General features: G+C 39.3%; 1 protein-coding gene across 1 annotated transcript in view; it reads left to right on the top strand.

Moving 5' to 3' along the window:
• Positions 1–26,253, top strand: part of TLK1 (tousled like kinase 1) — a 79,048-nt gene extending 52,795 nt beyond the window's left edge. The window contains exons 7-21 of the mRNA XM_054970836.1: positions 1,766–1,855; positions 3,139–3,231; positions 3,547–3,657; positions 4,520–4,656; positions 5,382–5,570; positions 7,715–7,781; positions 12,067–12,164; positions 16,196–16,277; positions 16,789–16,880; positions 16,965–17,054; positions 17,363–17,532; positions 18,783–18,918; positions 19,543–19,654; positions 19,903–20,010; positions 24,421–26,253. Of these exons, the coding sequence (XP_054826811.1) occupies positions 1,766–1,855; positions 3,139–3,231; positions 3,547–3,657; positions 4,520–4,656; positions 5,382–5,570; positions 7,715–7,781; positions 12,067–12,164; positions 16,196–16,277; positions 16,789–16,880; positions 16,965–17,054; positions 17,363–17,532; positions 18,783–18,918; positions 19,543–19,654; positions 19,903–20,010; positions 24,421–24,597 (1,752 nt within the window). The 3' untranslated portion in view covers positions 24,598–26,253. The remainder of the gene's footprint in view (positions 1–1,765; positions 1,856–3,138; positions 3,232–3,546; positions 3,658–4,519; positions 4,657–5,381; positions 5,571–7,714; positions 7,782–12,066; positions 12,165–16,195; positions 16,278–16,788; positions 16,881–16,964; positions 17,055–17,362; positions 17,533–18,782; positions 18,919–19,542; positions 19,655–19,902; positions 20,011–24,420) is intronic.
• The last annotated feature ends 509 nt before the right edge of the window (positions 26,254–26,762 follow it).

Genomic DNA, 26,762 nt, shown 5'->3' with positions numbered 1-26,762 from the left:
AAACAAGTATCTCTTGTCTTTAACAAACAGGAAAAAAGCTATCCCTCCACAAAAACAGCAAACAACTCCTAACAGTAAAATTAAAAGCAGCCCCAAAATAACAAAAGCAGTTTATTAAACCTTACATAAGAAAATCTTGCTCCTTCCCCCCTTACTTTACCACCTCCCCACCCAACACAAGACCAACTACCCTCAGCCCCACCAAAACAGGGAAAATATCAATGAGTCCTAGGATTCTCAAACCAGCTGAAGTCAGATCAGGTGGCCTTGGTCTTTCTCTAGGCAGGCAAGTAACTCCAGTGATAGTATTCCAAAGGCAAGAGAGTGGGCCAGAGCAAGCAAGAGCAGGACTCTCACAGCACAGCAATTTCTCCACATTCTCCAGAAATTCACAGGAAATTGAGTTGCTGTCTTGAAGATTTTGAAAAAAGGTCTGCTGAGAATTCCCTGATTAGCAAGAGAAGCAGAGCTGCTGCACCGATTGACCATGGCCACTCTCTCACTTCCACTTCTGCCTCACTCCCCATCCTCTCTTGGAAAGAAGCCCAGGAGAAAAAGAAGGGAGGGAAACTTGGAGAAGCAGCCAGCCAACAGCTGCAGCTGAATTTGCAAGATAAAACTGAATAAACTTGGTTTTATCCGGCCAATCAGAATCCAACCTCCCAATCTGATTTGGGATTCTCTAGCTTTAATCAGTATGGTGGGATTGTGTCAGTTATATGAATACTGAATAACACACCTCTAGTTCAAGGTACTGCTTCAAGAGGGTTCCATTTCACCTTTGGGCAGGTTCATTGTTAGAAATCTTGTTCTGGGAGCTATTGTAAGGTAATACAAACAAGAGAAACATGAAAATGGCATAAATTATTGCCAGATTTTTTTTTAAGTTGGCTGCATGGTCAGTTCCATGAATCTTACTGAAACGATTTTACCAAATTAGCATACAGAGGCGCTTTAAAAAAATGCTCCAGAATTGGAACGCAGTTCTTAATTTCTCATAGCAGTAAAATACAGTGATAATTTTTGCAAGAGTGCCTGCCTTGTGCAAAAAATATTTTGAGGCTGAAATGAACACCTAATTTCCAACAAAGGCTTCCATAATATTTTATGTGTAGCAAGTCTCTGTGGTAGTAGAAACTCATAGTAGCAGTTGGCCACTGGCATGGATACCAGTATAGAAGGAAGTCACTTGAGCAAGAGCTGCCATCTCATACAAACAAAATTCTCAGTTTACTGAAATGGATAAGGAGGATACCAAAGTAATTGTATTCAGTGCAGTATCTTTAATAGAGATGGGCATGAACTGAAATACGAACCAAAATTAAGCACGAACCAGGCTGGTTCATGGTTCATGAACCGTGGTGCGTCAGATTCCATTTCTGACGAACCACCACGAACTTTAGGCTGGTTTGTTTGGTTTGTTTTTTGGTTCATGACTGCAGACAGCCTGGTGTCAATCAATCAGTTTTCTAGGCAACAGGGAATGGTCTTCCTGGAGACCTTCTGCTGGCCCGGAAGTGATGATTTTCTGACCTGGATGTGACATTTTCATGAAACAAACAAACTGGTTTGCGAACCAGGGGCAGGTTCGTGAAAGTTTGTGGTTCGTTAAATTTGACGAATCACGAACCGCTTGGTTCGGTTTTTTTTACAGTTCATGCCCATCTCTAATCTTTAACACATAACCTTAATGCTGTAGAATGAAAAACGATTTGGAAAGTTGTCCAGTGAAATACAAATACTATTTTGTGTGTGCCTATTTTAGGTTCGGCAGAATAGTCCTTCTCCTACTGCGTTATCTTTTGGGGACCACCCTGTTACCCAGCCAAAGCTGTTGTCATTTAAAATTACTCAGGTAAACACTTTGCGTTATAATTCTTTATTCAGTGCTAAAAATACATGGAATTCATTATTCTCCCCTCCCCCCTTTTCTCTTTGCGGTTTGGAATTAGTGCTTAGAAGAGGTTGCAAGTGCTTAAAGCTAATGTTTCTGTTGCATTGAAGAATTGCTAAAAAAGAGAGAAAATGGCTTGTATCTTGTTCTGCGTAACCACTGACATAGCTTGACCATGTGTTTTCTGAAGAGATGTTTTTTTAAAATAAATGTTGACAGAAACATCAACCCAAATGCTTTGTGATTTTAAGTTTTGATCTTGAAAGGTGAAGTTGAAAGTGAAAAGTTCAGCCCAAGTAATGGAAGAAATGGGAGAATACAGAAAATTTATAATTTGACCTGTATATAGTCTGCACTAAAATAAAATTGAATAAAATTGAAACTACATGCCTAGAAAAGCTGAGTTGTGTGATCAGTATAAAGTAGGCAAATGTAGCAGATTTGCATATTCTTATTTTGCACACTTCTGCAGTTTTCTCATAATTTGTTTTTGCTCTCTTTTTTTAGAGGAGGCAAGAATACTGAAGTCCCTCTTCCAATAACTTAAACATATTTAGCTACTTTTCTAGGCATTATCTAAATTATTTCAAGCATATTGTCTAAATGTATGGATAGAAATTTGCCCTTTTTTAAAAAAAATGAAAACTCAAATTCTTAGCTGAATTCTGTGCCCACTAACATACTCTGTGCTTTTTAAATGTACACCCACATATACACACAACCCTGATTGTAGTAAAGTAACAATGCCTGTTTCAGGACCGTGCAGATGTTTGGGTTAGTGAAAAGGTTACCTTGGGGCTTCTGATCAGGACAGTCCTTTTACTTCTCCATTTTTGATGGTTATTTTTCAAGCCAGACATTGGATTGACTTTGTTGCTGCCCAATAACTGGAAGTTCACATTTGATTCCAAGCAGGCTGGTGACTAAAATTATTAAAACAGTCTTAAACCATATTACAATATGGTTGTACAATATGGACCAATATTACCATTATTGGTCCATCTCCTGCTTCTACTTCCCTTTGAACTTAAGAGGCTCTCGAATCCAAGGAAAGTGGTGGGTGGAAAGTAATCTTATGTACACTTCCTCCATCCGATGAAGGGAAGAGTTTGGAGCTGTCTCTTGTGTACTTTACCTAGGGGACATTTGCTCTTTGAATCATGCAAACAGGCCGCTTGACAAATGTTTTGTGATGGAATTTGAGATGTTGCATTTGCTTAATTTGTTTGCATTCCTTTGTGTAGACTGATCTCACAATGCTGAAATTAACTGCACTTGAAAGTAATAAAAATCAAGACTTGGAAAAGAAGGAAGGTCGTATAGATGATTTGCTCAGGGTAAGTGTGATGATGGTAAAATTAAAATACTGAGTATCAAGTTTATGAAGATACGGAATAAAATAGAATGGCAGTTTTTTGTTACTCCATTTGACTGAAGATGCCAAGATTATGAATGGCATACAGTATGCCTTTGTTTTTTTCCTCTTGTATCCTCCAAATTATTTTTTTCACCTTGTATGCTGAAGGCTTTTTTTTCTTCTTCTTGTCTTATTCTTCCTTCCTTTGTGGACAGATGTAACATCTTTAGAATCATGTTTGTTTGTGGAGGGAATTTGTTTGACGTGTACACTGATGGCTTTCCTTAATTCTTAGGCTAACTGTGATCTACGACGACAAATAGATGAACAACAAAAGCTGCTTGAAAAATACAAAGAAAGATTAAATAAGTGCATTTCAATGAGCAAGAAACTTTTGATTGAAAAGGCAAGTTGAAAGTTACAGTGAAAGAATGGTCACTTGAGCTTGTAGATTAAGTTTAGCTGCAAAATCAGAAGCTGAAGCTTACCCATTGGACCACACTGAAGTGGGAAAAGAGCCCTCTAGGGCTGCTTTGCATGTTACTGCTGAAATCACCATCTGTGGATTCTTTCCACTACAGTAGCGCTAAAGTAACATGCAGGCTTCCGTCATATGGGCAGGGCCAGTTGTGTGGATCTGTCCTATGCCACACTGTCCTTCCTGGAACACAGCCACAGGCAAGGGGCTCCTGAGCTGTTGTGATAACATGTGAATTGGGCCCTAGAACACCTCTCTCTGTGTGCAGTATTTAAATACATGGCCCTGCAGTTACGTTCCAGTGCCGGCATAAGGCAGCCAGTCCTAGTTTCTTGATCTTCCTTTGAAGTGTATTTCAGTATTATAATACATTGCAGAATGTGCTTAATTGGAAAGTGTATTTTAAAAAGCTGTGAGAGTTTCCAGTGTAAACATGTAATTGCAGCCTCTTTTCCTCCTGTTTAGAGCCACAAAACTGCACATAGCACAAAGTGTCTCAGGAGCAGGCGGCTTTCATAAAGAATTTAAGGACTTGCAGCTTTAAGCTGTGTCGCTTGTCACTGTTGATATTGTAAGGCACTCACAAATGGGTGGCCATAATACTTGGGTAGAGCTTGCCATCTCAGCTGATGTGCTACACAGTGCGGTGGGGTGGAGGAGTACTGATTCCAGTGACGAGAGAGCTTAAAGAAAGAGCTTTGGGTCCTGCACAACCCACAAGAAACTGTGTAGCATTCAACACAGTTTTAAAAGGCTCTTCATCTAATTAATAATATTTTGGGTTTTTTAGAGCACGCAAGAAAAACTGGCAAGCAGAGAGAAGAGTATGCAAGACAGATTACGCCTCGGGCATTTTACAACCGTTCGACATGGTGCTTCATTTACTGAACAGTGGACAGATGGCTTTGCATTTCAGAATCTTGTGAAGTTAGTCAATGTTATGCTTTTAAAATTGTTAGTAATTACCAGTCCCTGCAGTGGGATTTTTAAATTAGTTAAAATGGCTAGTGTTGGGATTCGTTTTTCATACCTATGCTTTTTGAAGCTTCAGAATACAGCACAAAACTTTTTAAAAAAATCTTCAGAGAATGATGAATTTCTCAAGTTTGGTAATTTTGAAAGTGAGCAGATGAATGACTCCTGGAAAATTTGGGGGGGGGGAATGTAGGAGACATACAAAATGAATGTTGTGTAGATGGGGGGGACATTAAATATGGATTACTGGTTCTCAAACTCTAGCCTCTCCGTTGTTCTGTAAAGAGCTTGCATGCTCCATATCTGCAGTGTAGTGGCTTCTGCAGGCTTCCATATTCATCACTGCAATGAAGGAGCAGCAAGGAAGAACTTACCTAGGTGACTGCTCGGGTTCTGCTGGCATAAGGTAGAAGGGAGAGTAGTCGCCAGAGGAAAACGCCTGTCAATGCAAGGTTTCTCTGCAAAGACTGGGCAGAGGGAGATTGCTAATTAAGGGAGCAGGGTGAGAGAATGTGTGTATTTGAATGCATGATTCAAATACGTTGCGTTGATCAAATGAGAGAAGAATTTTTTACGCCTCTTTATATCCTTCTGTTTACAATTCTACATGTAAGAGTTAAAAACGTTATTTCCAAAAAAAAAAGTAAAAGTTCTGAGATAACATTTTGGATTTGCAGACAACAGGAATGGGTGAATCAACAAAGGGAAGATATTGAAAGGCAAAGAAAACTTTTGGCGAAGCGAAAACCTCCATCAACAAATAATTCACAGGCCCCCTCTGCCAATTCAGAGCCTAAACAGAGGAAAAACAAAGCTGTCAATGGAGCAGAAAATGATCCATTTGTTAGACCCAATTTACCACAATTGTAAGTTTGAATAGGTTTTCCTGTCTTTATAGGTTATAATGATCAAAATACCTGCCGTGACAAGTGTTAGAATAATCACTATGCAGCTATGCATTTACATGAGAGAAACAAGAACCGTACACAGGGAGATGAATGGGGCTAAATCTTTTTCTCACCTTGGATAGGAGATAGGTTTGCCCGTGTTCCAACCATCATCTTAAATTAAAGTCTAACTCATTCTAGAGGCTTCAGTGGGGCCATTGGAGGAGCGTGCATGACTGGCTCTTATATATTATGTTTTGGTTGTAGAGTGATTGAAGTTTGTAAAACATACAGATGTTTTATAAAACCCAAAAATTAGATACTAAAATAGTATTTAATAAAACTGGAACTTGAATTAAACAATTCTGTGCCCTAAACCAAGTAAGGATGCCTCTACATGTTCCATTGGGGGGGGGGTCCCTGTCCCAAAGCTGTGTCTTCCAGATCTGCTTCGAGAACTCACCTTTCACATGCATCATCCTTATGAGTGTTTTGAGGGTGTTTGTCACAGAAAAAAAAGGTCCCAAAACAGAAAACGCGTTCTTTATCTGTGCCTCGTCACAAATGATGTTGGTGCATTCCCACCCAACATTCCTTTTTTTTGTTGAGCGCATGCGGGATTGCACTATACCATTGTCCTATCTTTCCGCTTCTGTAGAAACTGGGCATGTGTAGTACTCTATTCTCTACCATTGATTTCCCACCCAAAATTTTAAATACAAAGGTGTTTCATAAATATGCGAACAGTAGAGTAGTGCGAGCGCACGATTCCATATTCTACTATATAAAAGGCAAACCGTGTTCCCAGCCACTCGCTCCATATCCCCATGCAGGTATAGTACGCCACGATAAGAAGCGAGTCGGGGGCAAAATGGCTTGCCTCCTCGCTGCCTGCTTGGGGCTTCCAGAGGCCTGGAAAGGCTCAGCGTGGTGGCAAGCACCTCCCAAGTTCCCACAGCAGCTGGGGGATGGGGCTTCCTGCCACCTCCACAGGGCCTTGGGAGGGCTGTGCACAAGCTAAGTGGCAGCCAAGGGGCTGGAGGAGGAGGGAGCCGATCCCCCCTTTGACTGATGCGAGGGGGGGGAGGCACTGCTAGGGCCCATTGTGTTTTCCCAAACAGTGGGCCTTATTGCTAGTTTAAAATAAATTCAGAAATGGCGTTCCATTCTCAATGTTATTCCTAGACTGATAGTCCGATTGCTGAGTGATCCATTGTAGCAAGCACTGCAGTATGATTCCCTTCATATACGTAGATATTGTAATAGCACAAGGACCTTTAAGAAATGTAAAAAAATGGGAGGGGGGGAATGTATACTATTATGCATGTGAGCCAGATGCATGTGTGAGGGGGAATGGTGAGAGGAGGGGTTGAAGGTTTGTGGAAGGGCTCTTCTGAAGCGCAAAAAAGCCTCCACATGTATTGATATGGTGTTGAATCATGCAGAAAACCTGCATCAAAAATAAACACGGACCAAAACAGGTCTCACAAAAAACGCTTAAAAACCAGGCTCATCACGACCCACTCGCACATGGGAAATGATATGTGTAATGAGTGAGATAACCGGCCAGAGTTCTGTTGGCAGGTCATCCCATTAAGGACGTGTGGAAACAGCCTAAGTGTTGTGTTTAAATTGTCGAATTCAAGAATTGTTAGGTCTAATAGTACAGCTGTATAACTGCATACTTTTTCGTTGGAGATTCGCAGGAGGTTTTGAGTTAGCATTGAAATCATGACTGTAGTCTCTACAGGTTGATTTTTTTAAAATGTCATTTTCTAATATCACTTCTTACTATAATAAAATGTGTCTGGAACTTTGCTCTATACTGTATGCATATTTCCCATAAAAATACCAAAATCCAGGTTTTCTCTTGTGAACACTGCAAATTCTAAATGTTAAAACCTTCTTTTATATGAGACATTAGCTAATATATCAAGGTAATCCAACATTGGAATCTTGTGCTCCAAATTCTGGATTCAGAATTTTCACTGTCTAGATTGCAACTGTTTCTACAAAACAGAACTGGCATTCTCATGATAAATAAACATGTGCTTTATAAATATTATATAATATATTTTTGTAATTGATTTGAAATAGTTTATTATTTATACTAACTCTTACAGGCTAACGTTAGCAGAGTATCATGAACAAGAAGAAATTTTCAAGCTTAGATTAGGACATCTCAAAAAGGTACGTTTTTGTTCTGAATCGTATTTCTACTTACTCAGTCACATTAAAGTTTTAAGAAGGAATAGTTACAAGAGAGAGCTGCCTTACAAAATTAAGTGCTGTACAGAATGGTAATGTCTTAATGAGTTGGCCAGTAGCATTCTGAGGAAGAATTGGAGATGTAAAATTTCAGGAAATTTTGAAGCCGCAGGAAAAGTTGAAATACGCACAATACTTACTTTCCTAACAAGCTTAAACCTATTTTTTCAGCTTTAATAACATAAAGTTAATCATTTATAACTTAATTAGCATACAGAATTATGATAGGCATATTTACGAAATTTAAAAGTATAAATTGCCTCTGTTTTCTACAAGAATTACAAATATACCCAATACTAATAAGAGAGAGCTGCAAACTGCTGCAGCCTGTTATCTTAGCATATATCACATTCCAAAACGGAAAATATGTTTAATCGTTTTTTTCCAGTGCTGCCTATAATTTTACAATTTTTTCATCAGAGAAATTGAATGCTATACATTTTGAATAAAACCTTGTCTTAAAAAGCATTTCACTCTATCCAAAATAAACATTTCATAACATTTTTTCAGTGGGCTTCAAAAATTTTCATTGCAAAGATTGGGGGGAAAGTCCTCAGACTTTTATGCTGTACATTTGTGTAAGTAAAGCCATATCTTAAAAAGCATTTCACGTTTCAATGAAAAAATATTTCAAAGGAGGCTTCTACAGTTCTCCCTAAAATTTCCTCATTTTTCATTTAAAAGATTGAGGAAAAGTCCTGGGGCGGGGGGCAGTAGGACTATTTTCCCCTGAATTTTTGTGTACATGTCATTTATTTACTATAGCCTATGTTTTTTGCTGAGAGTCAATGTGGGTCACGCAGTGTGAAATAATGCTTTCAAATAGCACGAACCATGCAGAAAACAGTGCAAGAGGACTAGAAGTGCAGAAATTACAAACAATGCAAAAAAGTATCAAAAATATGGAATTTAAAAAGTAAAAAACAGTAAGAACGAGATAATACATACCGTTGGAGGTGTGCACGGGATCTGGACTTGGAGGAGGTGGATTTTTACCATGGTTGCTTATTTCTGGATAAAACATTACTGATTCAGATTAAGATCTGTATATTTTTTCCAGTTCTACATTTCCAGGACCATTGTTTTCAATGGGGAATGTATATGAAGATCTGTGGCGCTTGAGGAGGAGGAGGCAAGCTCACTTCTAGGGCCCTCTGTTCCGCATCCTGCTGAACCACACACACACACACATAATAGGCTGCAGAGCCTTTTTTTTTACCCTCTTTTCACAAGGAGAGTTCCCTTAAAACCAGCCTTTCCCCAACTCTGTGGCTAGCTAGCCCCTTGTCACATTGGCCACATCTCTGATGCTGCTGGTTTTATGATGGCACCCAAAGGCTAGAACAACATTCCTTTGTCTAGCCCATGATGTCAGTTTATAACAAACATCCCAAGGAGTTGTTGGTTAGAGCAAATGTTTTTCTGCCCTGTTTAAATGAGGTGCTTTTCCAGGCTGCCTTTGAAAAGGTGGATCACAGGCAAGCTTAATGTCTAAAAGGCCTGCTGACATATGCCTTCATCCTGATAGTGGATATCTAGAATATTCACGTAGTGCTTCCAGCAACTCCTATGGAAAGCTTATCTGAATGATTTTGCAGTGAAGAGTACTCAAACTTTTATGTGCTGTTTTGAATCATAATGCCATATAAACTTGCAGGGTTTTTTTTTTTTACATTCATGAGAGAGGCAGTTACACCATGCAGTAGTGTTAACACTGTATTCTACAGCGTTTCGATTGCATTGTAAAATTTGAGTACTCCATAAACGAGAAACACCTAACTAAATTATGTACATAATACTTGTAGCATGGCTCTGACTTTTTTTTAATTAGCAAAGGTAATTTTTGTTGCATGAATAAGACAAGCTCAATTTACCAGTTATTTCATAGTATTGCTCCCTTGAGCACAGAAAGCTTGTAATTGTAAAGGATTGCATTATGTTCCTGTAGTGGAACATTCTTCAGGAAGAAGATTGCCAGCAGTTTCTCATTTTATGTTCATTCAGCTTTCTTAGAAACATTGACTGAATATGACACATAGGATCAAAAGAGACACTGGATTAGATCTCTAAAACCATGATCAGAAGCAAAGGAAAATAGCTAAAAGGTTGTGCTAACCTCACATTTGCCATTCACCAACTAAAGAACTTCAAAGGGAGACTGCAATGTGAAATTACTGGATTAAAGTGTCTAAGCAAGATAAGTAAAATCAAACTTGCTTATAAATCCTAGTTCAGAAGTTTGACATTGGAGTCTGCCTTTAGACTTCACTTGGGATGGACAGTAGTTTCCTTTCATAGAACAGGTGTTAAATTAGCCTAGAAGTCTAGGAAGATTGTTTTTGCCTTCTACTGCTGTTGTGAATGGTCACTCTGTTCATCTTGTATATGTTTTGAACTTTGCATAGCAACATCAGACTGTACCTCTAATCATTTTTTCCTCTCATATCCAATAAAGTGAACTCCAGCCCATGAAAGCTTGAGCTTGTGTTCTGTAATAGACTAACAATGCTATCCCTGTAGAATTCCTGATGAAAAGACTTGCAGGTCCATATTTAATGCAGAGTGAAAATCTGTTATAGATCTACTGCATATATTATGTATCTTGCAATTGAAGCATTGAAAGCATTAAACGATGGTTTCTGTTAGCTTACCATGTAGAATACATGTACAACACACAAGCTAATGCAGGGCTGTGTTGTTATTCATCTGGTTATTTGTAAGGCAGAATTTATTCTAGGTGAATATGCCAGAAGCAACTTGTGTGTGCAGATAGTTACTGAAGGTGTTGGGGGGGGGGCTAGTAACCTTCCTGTGCTCTTAAAACACAAGAAGAGCCTTGCTGGATCAAACCAGTGGTCCATCTTGTCTACTATCTTGTTTTGACAGTGGTCAGCCAGCTGTTCCGGACCACTAACAGACAGGATATCCTCTTTGAATCTGCTTAATCCCCTTTTAAAGTTACCAATATATGTAGCTATGTGGTCCATTCCTCAGTTTAATTACTTGCTGAGTAAATTTACTAAGTATACATTAACTGAAGAACTACTGCCTTTTGTCTGCCCTGAATTTGTTGCTCTTTACCTTCAATGGGTTCCTGTGAGTTCTAGTAGCACGGGCAAGAAGAAAAAACTTCTCTCCCCGTTTTGTGCACCCAACCCATAATTTTATAAACCTTTGTCATTTCCTTCCTCAGTTGTCTTTTTTTCTAACCTGAAAAGTCCCAGACTCTTTAGTTTTTCCTCATAGGAAATACGCTGCAACTCCTTAATCATCTTGGTTGCCCTCTTCTGCACTGTTTTTTCATGCACTGCAGCATCTTTTTTGAGATACGGTGATCAGAACGTACAGTATTCTAAATGAGACTGCTATACACACACATATACATGTACATTTTGGAATACTGTACAGTTGGAGTGTGTATGGGCATGCAAGTTTGTGCATGCATAGAGGCATTACTGCGTGCTGATGTAGACACGCTCCTACTAGGGAGTTTTCCATGTTGCTAAACATGCCATGTAAATTTGTTATGCTTTGTTTCAGAAAGATTTCATCTCTCTGCTTATTTTTCAAATTTTGTGCTACCATAACCTATTGTATCTCTTTCGCTGAATGTCCTAACTGTTGTTCTTTATTGTACTTTGCTCAGTGAATGTTCTAGCTGTTAATTGTATTGTATTTTCACTTGCACTGTGTAATCCGCCTTGGATCTCAGTGAGAAAGGTGGACTATAAATTAATAATATTAGTAATAATATAATGCCCATGGCTGAGCTAATAGGTGAATAGTAATAAAATATTTTTATTAAATGCTATAAGAAATATACTTCAGTCTTTATTGTACTTTAAGTAATTTAGGTTATCATAAATAATTGTGTTTTGCTGTGATTTTATCTCTGAAGCTCGTACAAACAATAACTGCCTAGAACTATGACTTGTACCTCAGTATCAAAGCAATTCCTAAAGAACATTTTACTTAGTTTAGATATGAAATCAGCGGCCTTTAAGTTTGAGTAGAATTCTTGCTGTATATAGAAGTAAAAAAAAAATGGAAGGAAATACTTGAATTAGATGCGTATGTCTCACCAATAGTTCAGTTTCTCAGGTGTTTCCGTTGCCACCGCTAGTAAAACAAAGTTCTTTGCAAAAACTGAGCATAGACAGAACTTAAAAACTGAGCTTTCAGGGTTGATCTTTTTTCTTACCTGCAGGAAGAAGCTGAAATACAAGCAGAACTTGAACGTTTGGAAAGAGTTCGAAACCTTCACATACGAGAGCTCAAAAGAATAAACAATGAAGATAATTCACAGTAAGACATGAGATTCTAAACTTGCACATACATGATCTTTCATACCTCTTTACTACCTTCAGAATAGATGAGACATGGAAAATAACCACAGCATACTCTAGCTTTCATCATTTCTTTTGTTTTATATATACTTAGCTTAAAGTAGCTGAGGAGCTACGAGGGATGAAGCAGGCACTAAGACGGCTTGAACGAGTGAGGCGACGATCTCGCAATGAAGAAGCAAGAACATCTTATAGGACGTTTATGAAAGCCTATGAGATGGTGGTGAAAGCTACGAAGGATTTCTACGTAGCTTCCATTGCATCAGCTAGCTCACGCCCCTCAAAATTATTTAATGTGGTTCGGTCTTTGGTCTCCCTGTTGGGGGGGAGACTCAAATTTTAAATTTGAATATTAGCTGTGAGGCTTTTGCGAGCTTTTTTGTGGACAAAATCTTGTCTCTCTGCCACAACTTGCCAGCCACAATTGATACAGTATGGGAAATAGAGGCCCCTTGGCCATCTACTGGGTCGATATTAGATCAGTTCAACCCACTCTCTGGAGATGAGATTGACAGGACCTTGTGAGTAGTGAGACCTACCACCTGCTCCTTGGACCCATGCCCATTCATGGCTGGTGAAGGCCAGTGTGGATGGGCTACAGACTGCCTTGGAGGCCATTGTCAACATGTCCTTGAACTCTGGGGTCTTTCTTGGAGCATTGAAGAAAGCTGTGGTTAGGTCTCTACTGAAGAAACCATCTTTGGACCCCATTGACTCGGTCAGCTACTGCCCAGTTTCGAATCTTCTGTTTCTGGGAAAGGTGATTGAGGGGGCAGTGGTGGAGCAGCCACAGGGTTTCCTGAATTATTCCTAGATCCCTCCCAGTCCGGCTTCCGCCCAGGTCACAGGACAGAGACGTTGCTGGTCACCCTCACTTACGATCTCCGCAGGCAACTGGATTGTGGCGGATCGGCGCTGCTGATATTGTTGGATTTGTCAGCAGCGTTCAACACAGTCGATCATGATCTATTGACCCACAGCCTCGCTGATGTGGGGATACGAGGGACTGCCTTACAATGGCTCGTCTCTTTTCTCCATGGTTGGGGACAGAGGGTGGCGCTTGGGGAGAAATTGTCATCTCACCACCCATTGGTGTGTGGTGTCCCTCAGGGGGTGATACTCTTCCCACTATTTTTCAATGTTTATATGTGCCCCTCGCCCAGTTGGTGCAGTTTCAGACTTGGGTGTCATCAATATGCCGATGACACCCAATTATATCTGATGATGGACAGATGGCCCGACTCTGCCCTGGATGTCTTGGAGCGTGCCTTTAAAACTGTGACTGGGTGGTTGAAAGAGTCAGTTGAAACTAAATCTCACAAAGACAGAGGTCCTGCATGTGGATCTGGGGTCCATGGATACGGGACTCCGGCTCTCCTTGCTTCATGGAGCACTGCTTGCGCCACTTGTGAGAGTGAGGAGCCTGAGGTGATCTTGGATGCCTCCTTGACTATGGAGGCACAGATCGCAGCAGTTGTCCAGTCTTCATTTTTCTATCTGAGACAAGCCCGGCAGCTTGTCCCCTACCTGTCGACCCACAACCTAACAGCAGTGATCCAAGCAACAGTTACCTCTAGATTAGACTACTGCAACTCACTCTACTCAGGGCTTCCCTTGGGCTTGATCCGGAGATTGCAGCTGGTTCAAAATGCAGCTGCGCGGGTGATTGCAAGAGTCCCAATAGGGGAACATATAACTCATATATTACACCAGCTGCATTGGCTACCAGTTGAGTACCGGATCTGGTTCAAGGTTTTGGTGTTGAAGCCCTATGTGGACTGGGTCCAGCATATCTGCTGGACTGCCCTTCCCTATATATACCCCAGAGGACACTTCATTCTACACACAAAAAACATTTTGGGGTTCCCAGTCCTAGGGAGGTTCGCCTGGCCTCGACCAGAGCCAGGGCCTTTTCGGTCCTGGCACCAGCCTGGTGGAACTCTCTGTCTGATGAAACTTGGGCCCGGCAGATTTATTATCCTTCCACCGGGCCTGTAAGACAGGGATGTTCCGCCAGGCATATGGCGGAGGCTAGGCTGGGCCCCCGCCGGCCATACTTGACTTGAAAAGATATCTATATCTTTATCCATATCTATAGATATGGATATATGGGCCATGAAGTAACTCTTCCATTGCCATCTGAGGAGAAGTTTTTATTGTATGTAGTGATTTAAATTTTATTGTAATGTTTTTATCTGCATTTATGTGTTTTTATGTAAATTAAAATGTTGTGCTTCGCCCTGTGCCTGCTCAGCGGGGAGGGCGGACTAAAAATCTAATAAATAAATAAAACAATAAAAGTAGGCTAATATAATTGTATATTACATAAGTACTGCTGTGATTCCAGAATAATTAAAATACATTATAGTGCAGTTATCTTAAGAAAATACAGGAGGGATTGGGATGCTAATATGAAGAAGGCACTTCAACATTAAGTAATTAAGTAATTATTGTAGTGGAATATCTGGAATAATAAATAAAACTACAGCTGCTTTATTTTTAATAAATCCCATATTTCACATGAAATTAAGCATGCATATATGTGTAAGGATCTGTCAGTTGAATCTCAATAACTTTACTGCAGGAGTCCAAGATTGCATGAGTTAAAGCTTTATTGATAATTCCCAGTTCAGCATTGAACACATTATTTGTTAGGAATAAAGTCTGGTTCTCAGTACCCAGCATATATAGACATTTAAGCACAGCCCCGTTCCCCGCTTCTGTCTACAGCTAATCTATCTACAGCAAATGGGAAGGAAACTAGCTACAGTAGATATCTACAGGAATGTGAGCTAAGAGAATGTTTTTATGCACTTCAGAACGTCAAGGTTATGTATCTATGGCAACAGCTCTTTTCTTGCTAAAAGTTCAACATAGTCAGATAAGCCTCTCTGCCGTGTCAGCTAACAGGATCTTGTACACACAAGTTTTTACACAGCATGTCAACAAATATCAAGCCCCAGCATAATAGTTAACATTAAGTCCCTAAAGTATGACAGGGGCTACTAGACCATGAAGCTTGTAAAGTGTAGCTTATGGCAGGGGCCATGACCCTGACAATATGTGCCTATATACCTCAGTGGTGTGACATGGAGATTGCTTCCAGTTTCATTTATTATTATGGTTGTACTTTGGTTTACTGTATAACGTATGTATGCTTACACATATACAAGACTTTACAATTTGACAGTCCAGTGGGGTTGCATGCATGTAGCCAAATATATATATTTTCAAAAGCTTAATATGATCAGATGGGGAACTGAGTGTAACCCCCTTTTGTTGGATCAATTGCATCTTCCAGTTGAAGGGCTGTCTGTGCACATGTATACTATCAGGTGGTGGTAATAGAGAGCATTCGGGGAAAGGTGAATGTGGAATAACAAATAGGGGCTTATTTCAATAGCATTTACATGTGTCTGATTTTATCTAAATGTCATCTTGTGTATAATACTACATTAGATGCAGGATTCCCAGCTTCTAGATAGGGGCTGGAGTTCTCCTGGAATTACGACTGATCTCCAGACTACAGAGATCAGTTCCTCTGGAGGAAATGGAAGATGGAATTTTGGGGATCATATCTCCACAAAAATCCCTTCTGTCCCCAATCTCTACCCCCAAATATCCAGAAATTTCCAATCCAGAGATGGCAACTCTAGCTAGAAGCGTTCAGATGTAACACCAAACCATGGTTTGGCACAACATGAATGGGCTTCGCAGCAGCCTTTAGCTCCCTCCTCTCTTTGGGTGTGAGTGATTCCTTCTGTCCTGCCATATGCCATGAGAAGAAAGGAATAACCACAGGAAAGGGGGAGGAGAGAGCACGCTGGCCTAAGAATGCTTCCACATTCGTTCATGTACTTCCAAATCAAAGTTTGGGTTTGCACATGAAAACTGCCATTGCTACCCAAGTATTTTTCATCACATCTTTTTTAAAAAATGGCAGTTAACTGGTATTTCTCAGTGAACTAAATTTCTGCTTTCTTTTTTAAGGTTCAAAGATCACCCTACGTTAAATGAACGGTATTTGTTACTTCATTTACTTGGTCGAGGTGGCTTTAGTGAAGTATATAAGGTAATGTTTCTTGTTTGCATTAAGTTTAAAATCTCATTCACAATTAAACTTTACAGCCTGCCAGTATGACTCCACAGAACTCTCAGTGGTTAATATCTATTTAAAATACAAAAATAAAAATTCCTTAAACACAAATTAACTGCAGTAAAACTAAAACATGAAACTGGGAGATGTCTTTTTAAATTTAGTTTATATGATTATGTCCAGATAATATAGTGCATGTATATCCTACTATTCAAGTAGTGTACGATGGATACCAAAAAGCATCTGAAAAGCTGCATAAGTTTTTTGTTTAATTACTGGATTGTAAAGTTGTTGCATATTGTGTTATGTCTTGCATCTTATCTCAAGCTAAAGTACTTTTTAAGTTGCTCTGCTCATAAGAATATGAAGTAAGTCTCCATATAAAACGGTTGCTATAACGAATTATGTGTTGTATGAAGCATCTTTTGAACTGTTTAAAAACAAATAACAATTCCTAATTACTACTCTTACCCAATGGGTATTCTAGGCTTTTGATCTCTATGAACAAAGATATGCTGCTGTGAAGATACACCAGCTCAATAAAAGCTGGAGGGATGAGAAGAAGGAAAACTACCATAAGTACGTTTCTAAACACTTTTTTGTTATTGTAGCAAGTGAAAACAGTGCTTTTGTGGGGTTCATGGTTAGTTCTCTTTCTTTCAGGCATGCTTGCAGAGAGTATAGAATACACAAAGAGCTGGACCATCCAAGGATAGTAAAACTCTATGACTACTTCTCCTTGGATACAGATACGTAAGTATCCAAAACAACATATTTTTGTTCAAGAGGACTCCAAATAACTTGAGGAATGAATAGTGTTTATACTGGTGGTGTTTGGCCTCAATGTTTAATGTGTTCTGTATTTCTTTTTTTAATGCAGTGAGTTCTATATTATTTAGTTTTTCACTAGATTTTTGTTTTTGTAACAGTGAATACCGACAAAGAAAAGAATATTGTGTAAAGATGAATTTTCAATTTCCCTTGCTTAACTAGATGGTCTGTGTTTTCTTGCCTAACTTCTGGGTTTTTCTTCCCCTCCCCACTCTTTCTCTTTCTTTTAGGTTTTGTACAGTATTAGAATATTGTGAAGGCAATGACCTGGATTTCTATCTCAAGCAACATAAATTAATGTCAGAGAAAGAAGCAAGGTCCATTGTAATGCAAATAGTAAATGCACTGCGATATCTCAATGAGATTAAGCCACCTATAATACACTATGATCTTAAACCAGGTAAATTAGAACTACTGGAAAAATTGTAACATTAGGTGTTTGTATAGCATCTCTCTAAAAGAAGCTCTTTCATTCTCACCAATTAAGCAACACTCTGTGCTTCCCCTCTTCTTTGTCGGACTCATTCCAGTTCACATTGTTTTGGTGTTCCTTTATACTGTGGGTTGTTGGAAAACAGGAAGGGTTGTTTAGTATCCATGGGGGGGGGTCTCCTTTCCTACTCATCTCTTCCCCATGTGCAAAGGAAATGTTTTGGGATTACTTTGTTTAAGCAGACTTTCCACTTTCGACTCTCCCCTTTTATGTTCTCATCCATCAGTTCACTCTTTTCACTTTGAAGATTCATTTGTACTCCTCTTTCTATGTATTTCTTAAGTACTCAGTTTTATTTAAGGTGGGGTTGTTTGTTTGTTTTTTTGGTTTCTAAATTTATTTACAGCTTTAATGTCTTCCATGTCTCTTCTTGACACATTTGACTGCAGTAGATTTTCTTGTGTGTCAAGGCAATGATACAATAGATATAACATCTTTTTTTTTCAAGTGTTTAAAGTAGCAGTAAAAAGTGTAGCCATCTTTGACCACGGGCTCAAGTTTACCACCCAAATATGCCCTGAATCGTTTGGTGCCCTTGATGTGTATACACATTTTTACTAATCAAATGATTAGTCCTTTATGCTGCTTGCTGGACAGTGAGCTGCAAAATACCGAGCACGCAATTCTTCTAGTTTACACAAAAAACGGTTCATGGACCAGTTTTACTATTTAATACACAGAAATGCTGCAGGCCTGCCACCCTCTGCATGATTTTTGAGGCTTTTGTTCTTGTATAGGCCACTTCATTTTGGTCTGGAATGAAAGAGATACCAAAACTATTTCAGCAACTGGTGTTTAGTTAAGGCAAATAGAATAATGTTGAAATATTTAAATCAGCAATGATTTGAAATATCTGAAGAGTGTACATTATCAAGGTGATTGATTATACGGAAGCTTGGGGAGGTGTCACTATAGACAATTTATGGAATTTGCAATCTTGAACAAGACTATATCTCATCGTTCCCTTCACTCACTGGGTGACTTCTGAAGCAATTCCATGAGTATGCAGATAATGAACTTAATCTGTGATGTTTCATGTCCCTGTGTTTACAGTAATACCTTTTGTAAAAAATGTCCTCTTCTGAATGAACTGCAAAGATTGTTGACCACTCTTGGGCTGGATATACCTTTTTGATGAGCTCTCTTCTTCTGGGTAGGAAACATTCTTTTGGTAGATGGAACAGCATGTGGAGAAATAAAAATCACAGACTTTGGTCTGTCCAAAATAATGGATGATGATAGCTATGGCGTGGACGGCATGGACTTAACTTCTCAAGGGGCTGGCACTTACTGGTAATCTTTACAACACTGCATTTGACAGATTGATTCATGTGTGAAAACTATTTGCATGCTCTTACCAAACACTTGTAATAGATGATAAACTTTTGTTGTCCTTATTTTTTAGCAGGAAGGGGAATTAACAGAAATCTTCCCCTCCCTCCACTCATGCACTTTTTGTGAGCTTTTACTTTGTTTATGGAAGAGCCTATGCAAGAGCAGACAGAGTCTGTTTCAGTCGAGTTCCCCTGCCACGATTCTCAAGCTGTTCTTGAGAATTCTCAGGCCCTCGTGAGCAACTTTTTACGGGCTGTAGTGAAAAGGCAGCAAAGATTCCTTCTATATACACAGTTATTAGAATCCAAGCTACAATATGTAAATCCATAACAATAGTTAGAACATCTCAGTAATCTAATAGTTTGTTTCTTGGTGATTTCTACCGATTCTGCTAGCTGTACTGATTTGTATGTTGTTAGCAACAGTAATTTATATTACAATAGAAACGAACTTTAGACTTCTATGCAGTTTCCCTGTAGACAACTTACCTGATTTGCACTTCCAAAAATTATCATCTGCTACTGGAGAAGGAATTCTGTTAATGTGCTGCTTTGTAGTGACTTTTTTTTTGTCTTTTTGTAGGTATTTGCCTCCAGAGTGTTTTGTTGTAGGGAAAGAGCCGCCAAAGATTTCTAACAAGGTGGATGTGTGGTCAGTTGGTGTAATCTTTTTCCAGTGTCTCTATGGCCGGAAGGTAAAAACAAACTCTTGAGTGTAGAGCTTCCTGGTATTTGCTACTTTTGGGTCTAAAGTCTGGTCCTTGGAGAAGAAAATTCCTTAGTTGAGTAAATATAGTAGGTCAACTTTTGCTTATAAGTTATGTTGCTTAGCATTTGAGAATATTTTTTAAGAATAGTGTAACTTTTGCATAAGGAAGTGGTTTAGGGTGTTGGAACACTTTATGTCATGAAATCCAAATGATTTGTTTTGTTCTTCTTCCAGCCATTTGGCCATAACCAATCCCAACAAGATATCCTTCAGGAAAATACAATACTAAAAGCCACTGAAGTACAATTCCCAGTGAAGCCTGTTGTAAGCAATGAAGCCAAGGTAATGTTTGCTGGTCTGTGACCATAATAAACTTCTATTCTGAGGTAATGTTTATGAACTCAAGCTGGTGAAATATGATGCAACAATACTTCTTGATGAATTTCTTTTAAGGGTAAAACATTTTTAAAAATTGGGGCAGTCTTGATCACAAAATATTTATAAGTTATAACAAAATTAGAAGGTAGTTATTGACAAATATCTCTTATGTACAGCATATATTTAAAATAAATATTAACACAGATGTTAAAAGTAATGTTTCCTGTCTTCTGTAGTTCAGAGTTCATGGGGATATTTTCAGTTGCTGTCATTCCTGTTTTGAAATACTGTTTTTGTGAGAAGCTACTCAGGGTTAATTGTGGGGTTGCTATTTACCTGTGGAAAATACTTGAGACACAGATGTTCCATATTGTAGCATCTCAGTTACCAGTTTGGTAAAGATGTGAGGGCCCAGAAAACAAATTTAAAAATTGGGGGTGGAAGGGTGGTTCTGAGTTGGTTTTTTATTTTCAATTTTCTGTCAGAAAAATGAAAATTTGGGGGAGCATTGAAAAGAAACTCCTTTTTTTTCTTTTACAATGGGAACAATGCTGCTTAAGCAAGGTTTTTCATACTCAAAATATATAACAGGAAACGCCTAGTGGAAAAATTGGGAAATTTGAATGAGCACTGAAGAAACCTTTATATGAAATTTTTCTTTTTCATTGAGAAAAACTTTGACTTCTTATAAAAGTTTCTCTCTTTCCAAATATGTAGCATGAAAAAAATCTGAGGACTTTCTTAATTTTTCCATTGGAAAAACAGAAATTTGGGGGAGCACTGAAAAAACATATTGTAGCCATATATAATATTTTCAAGCATAAAGAATAAATAATTTTGGCAACAGTTAACATTCTATAATATATTTAATGATAATACAGTATTAAAGCGATTAGTGTTCACAGTATTAGTTTAGTGTTTTCAGTTTAGCTTAATATCCAAAACATGCTGGCAATCCTTACCTTACCTACAACGCCAAGACCACGGCTATACAGCCCGGAAAATCCACAACAACCATCTTACCTTATTGTGATTCTGTGTGAGAGCTTCTGTCAAAACAATACGCTTTTAATTTACTACAGAATTTTTCTGTCTTCAGCTTGTTTTTTTTAATAACTCTCAGGTGGCAAAAATTAAAAGACATGTATCCTATGGTGGAATATGGTACAGCAGTTTGCAAATCTTTCTCAAGTATACCTGCAGTTTTTTCTAGAGAAAAGTACAAATAAGTAGTGGTGTGCACCCCCCCCCCCCAAAAAAATCAGAGAAATCCAGATCTGAGATTCAGGGATCCTCCAAAAATCCAGGATTCCTGAAATCTGGGAAAGATTCTCTGGTCCATTTAAGACATATCAGAGAATCTGATATTTATTTGGCCTATGGGGTAAACTTACATGGGAACTGTCCAGAGGCCAGGGGAAGGGGTCATTTTTCAAGAAAACTCCTCCAAATTTGCAGGGAACCTTCTCCTGACTGTCCTCTAAAGACCCCCCCCCCCGAGGTCTTTCAAGAAGATTGGGCCCCAGGGTCCAATTCTGCAGGCCCCTGAAGATGACCCCAGCCATTCTCTATTGGTTCCTATGGGCGAAACATTTCCAAGCAGGCTCTCAGGCAGAAACACATAGGGGCAAGCCTGCCAGTGACCAAAGGCACACTCCCAAATGCAATCTCAACCCAGAGAAAGCCCAACAGAATCAAACTGAAGTCCCGCCAAAACCCAAGTGCCCCCTGGACAAGCTGCCCAGCCACTCTCCATTATTTCCTTTGGGGGAATCATTTCCAAGCAGGCTCTCAGGCAGAAACACACACAGGCAAGGCTGCCAGTAGCAAAAGACACACTCCCAAATGAAAGAGGAAGCCCTATGGAACCAAACTGAAGCAAGGGAATGGATGGAATCTCCCCAGAACCAAAGTGAATCAAGGGGACCAACATCAAATCAAAACAGAGAATTCTATCCAAACCAAACTGAAGCAAAAACCACTAAAGTGAATCAAGGGGACCATCATCAAACCAGAGAATCTGGTCAAAACAGAGCATTTCACCCAAACCAAACTGAATTAAGGGGCACTGTTGCAACTTCGTGCAGCTGAACCCATGCCACTCATAAAAGCTCAGAAGACAAGGAGAGTTCCTGCACAGATTGGCCACTCGCTTCCCCCCTCCATGCCTCACTCCCTCCTCCCCCCTCCCCTCTTGGGGAAAAAAAGCAGGAGACGTCCAGGAAAGAGCCAGCCGGAGACTAAAGCCACGTTTCCTGGATTTACCTGGGGGTCTGGATCTGGGATCCTGAATCAGATCCCAGATTCTCCAGTTTGAGTTTGGAAAACTGGATTTAGACAGATCAGCAAAAATCTGGCTTTTCCCCCGAATCCTTGATCTGGATTGCACACCCCTATGAGTATGTTATAAATCATGCATTTTATGTTGTTAAACCAGTAAAATAATTTTGGTAGGAAAGTAGGTATAACAGTATTTTAATTTCCCCCAGAATTTCCATTCCACCCCCCCCCAGGTTTTTTTTCACCTATGACTTCAAAATTTCTGGAAATTGTACATTTCTATATTCCAGTAAGGCTAAACATAGATACATCATTTTGATGCTTTTCCCTCTACAGCATCCTAAAAGTGATTTATATCTATTTTGAATGTACTATTATGCTTTTCCAATGCATACTCCTTAGAAGGGATGGTTGCCGCTCTGGACTGGTACTGACATAATGAAGGAGCTTTTTTTGCAACTACATTTAATAGTTGGGAAATGAGGTTGTAAACTCTTGTCATCCTGGGACTAAATCTCTCCTTCCCTTACCCCTGTGAACCTTAATATCAGTTACTGCAAACAAGGATTCTCACTTATCTTGGGTTTAAATCAAGCTTTGTATCCTTGTTTAGAGGCATGCTATGGTCAACGTTAACTTTGCTTAATCTGAATGCATATGTAACGCTTATTTTGCAAAAGGACGTATCTCCGGAGGTGAGAATGGTTGGGGGGCTCACTCCCAGTCTTCACCGCAATTAAAAGAGCGATTGGTTAAAGCTGCACTGACTTTTTATGTGTCTAATAACTTCTTCTGATGAAAACTTTGTGTTGAATTCTGTGCTTCGTTCAGTTCATGCAAAATTGCCCCGTTTTCAAACACTGCAGGTGGAGGGTCCACCACCCCCGCCCCCCAAGCAGGATTTTGGGGATGATAGCAGGCTACAGCAGGAACAGCAGGGGTAGAATAGTAACATACTTTGTAATAATAGTAACATACTTTGTAAACTGCTCTGAGTGGGCATTAAGTTGTCCTGAAAGGTGGTATATAAATTGAATGTTGTTGTTGTTAGAAAAATTACATTCCATACATAGGATCCAACCCTATAGTTAGTTCATTGTGAGCTGCTCCTGAAAATAGCTTATGCAGGGACTTCAGACCATTGTGCAGTCCCTCACTTGTTTGAGTTTGAGATCTTTTTTTAAATTTGGAAGAGAACTGAAAGGAAGACAGAACTTGCCCCACTTCTTTCTAATCATTGAGAGAAGTTACATTTTCATCTTGTATACTGTTGAAGCCCTTGTTAATTAAGTATTAGCTGTTAATGCTCACAGTATGCAAATTTAGAAGTAGCAGTGGAGATTTTCTGTTCATTCTCCATCCAAAGCAAGCAAGTTCTGTGAGCTCAGCAAGGGTGGGCTGCTGGGTGTTTAGATTAAAAATTTGTGCTGCTCAAGATTTTCATTCCATTCCCTCTGGTTTATTATTCCCCCTTGCCCATTTGGTAATTGGTAGCATTCCAGATACTGAAACCTGCATTGATCCTAATTTAAGTTCATATAATTGATTCTAAATGCAAAAAATTCAGGAATTTGCTAGTCCAGAATGTAATAAATATATTGGATACAAGTCCTTCTCAGATGTAATGTAAATGATAAGCACTCTATAAATGCTACATTATATATATTCATAGTACTAAGAATCTGGATTTGAGTACTAAGCAAGATGGATTGGAGGAAGAGCTGTAGCTGAGAGTAGCCTGTCTAACAACATCCAGTTAGTTTAGTTCAGCAACAAGTTGAAACTTGAACCAGAGATTTCCAGGTCTTAAAGTGCAATCCTAAGCAGCATTACTCCAGTCTAAGCCCATTGATTTCAGTGGACTTAGACTGTTTAGGATTGCACTGTTAATCTCTGTGTTGTACCATCCAGGGCATCAGAGTGCCCAGCACTTGAGTGCACCTCCTTAGTAGGGGCAAGATCCCACTAAAGCACTCAAATATTTATTTTTGGAAATCTTAAGAGTACCATTCTTTGTATATCAGAGAGATGACTCCTAAGCAGAACTCATTCACTGTTGAAAGAGTATACTGAATTCCGTTTCTTTCCTCGCAGGCCTTTATCAGACGTTGCTTGGCATACCGTAAAGAGGACCGGTTTGATGTCCATCAACTGGCTAATGACGCTTACCTTCTTCCACACATGAGAAGATCGAACTCTTCAGGAAACTTGCATATGACTGGACTCTCAGCCTCTCCTACGCCACCTATATCGAGCATTATTCCCTACTGAAACTAGTTTGTCCATAGAAGGCCAGCCATGTGATATCTTTGTAGTTTGTCACAGTGGACTTCCGTTTGAAAACACCCAAGTACTGTTTTTACACATCAGGACAAGCTTAAGGATGGTGTTTTCAGACTGTGGCTGTTCTACATGAAGTCATTTCACGTGATGGGACTGGATCAGGGTCCGTGGAATAACTGTACCCTTCTGACTTTCACGGAAGGCCCCACTTTAGCTGCTGCCTCCAAGCAGATGTATTGCATTTTAAGACTGAAGATAAAGGTGTGTGTTGGACTTGGCAGGAGGTGAACACTGTAAATAATATTTTTTAATACTTTAAAACACATTTGGTTGATACTGGAGAGTTCTAATAAGGAGGGTAGTTTTCATTATTTAAATAAAGAAGAAAAAGGAGCATGGAAGAACAACTTGGTGCCTCGAGAAAACAGCTAGACAAAAGAATTATTCTTCCCAAGAAGTCCATGTTTAAAAAAAAAAAAAACCAAAGTTAAAGATGAGTGCCACAGCTGTGTATGTTAATTTCTTTGGATAGAGGTGATTTAGTATTTTAATTTCATTTGTTTGAGGAGGGTGGGAAAGGAATGCTTTAAAATTCTTGGCTGGATGACTGTATTTCCAAAAGGGGTGGGAAAAAATAGCTGTTTCAGTGAGGTAGCAGAAACTAACTTGGAAACTAGTTGAATTATTTAAATGGCATTGTGATACTTAGCAGTGTTGTCAACTGCTAACTGCTACCCAGGCTTTTGAGGAGGGATATACAAAGGCGATGTGTGTAACCAAAAGCAAACAGGTCGTGTTCAATGTTTCTATGCAGGATAATGACAAATTCCCTTCTAACTCTATTGTAAATTGTTGTACAGATGTCATATTTTCAGTTCATAAATTTCAGCAAACCTTATTCCTGTACAAATGTTTAAAGTATGGCTTTTTCTAATTGGATATTGTATTTTTTTTAAAGTCTCCTTGAAGGCGCTTTTAATTGCTGCTAAATGATGTTGCTTTTGCTTTTGCAAAAAAGAAAATCCAGTGACCTCCTTAAGGTGCAAGTCAACTGTACGTCCTAGAGAGACTGAAAGTAGATAATTCATTAACAATCAAGGCATGTAAATCCGATCTGTGTGGAACTATACAGTACAGTTCAAGTCAGTTTCCTGAGCTCTTGAGTGCTGGAGCACGTTGATTCTAGATGTAGAAGTTGTTTATGGTTATTCTCGGTTTCTGGAAGTTCTGTCTACAAGGTGGGAAGATGTTCCTTTAAAGAGGTGTTTCTTGTGGCTTGTACAGATATTTTAAAAAAAATGTGAAACATTTTCAAACTGCCTTGTATGGTAGAAATCTTTTTCAGAATGCAGTATCTCTCTCTCTTCCTCTCTCTCTCCCCTCCCCCCATACAAGATTCCTTTTACTGTCACATTCATAATGCTGAATTCCTGTATGTAATTCTGTCCATGTTGCAGAAAGGGAGGCTGTATTACCACAGGTTTTTTTCATTTAATATTGTACAGTTAAACTGTGGCTCTTGTTTCTGATGTTGCAAGCCATTTTGTTTTTGTTGTACATAAGGATACATTAACTGTCTCTTTAAGATGCTGCTGAAATTGTAGAGAATGTAGCCAAAACAGTAATAAAATAATGACAGTTGGAGTTTGAGTCATTTTCTTGTCATTATTCTGGAGTATGAAGGAAGGCATTCCTGAACGTTCACCTGTTTAAAGCCATTTACTATCATCCTGTCTCAGTTTATCAGAAAATGTAATTCCAACGTTAGACTTTAATAATGTAGAAGTAGTAAAAGAAGCATGGACACATGAATCTGCCTTGTACTGAATCAGTCCGCTGGTCCATCGAGGACATTACTGACCAGTCCGACTAGCAGTGGCCCCCCAGGGTCACAGGCAGAGGTCTTTCACATCACTGACTGCCTGGACCTTTTAACTGGAGATGCCAGCGATTGAATCTGCGACCTTCTAGATGCAAAGCAGGTGCTCTGTTACCACTGAGCCAGGGCCCTTTCCCCACCTCAGGTCAGTAAAGTTCCTGTTTCCAGAACTGCAGTGTTTATATAAAGTTGGAACTGCACTAGTTGGAGGGGGAACTTTCCTACTGCAGCCTTCTATTTTAGCCTGCTATATCCTCCAAAATAGGGGTTTCTC

Source organism: Eublepharis macularius, chromosome 2 (genome assembly GCF_028583425.1).
Source record: "Eublepharis macularius isolate TG4126 chromosome 2, MPM_Emac_v1.0, whole genome shotgun sequence".
Lineage (NCBI taxonomy): Eukaryota > Metazoa > Chordata > Lepidosauria > Squamata > Eublepharidae > Eublepharis > Eublepharis macularius.
Note: the sequence above shows the minus strand (reverse complement) of the source record. Positions and strands in the feature narration are given on the sequence as shown.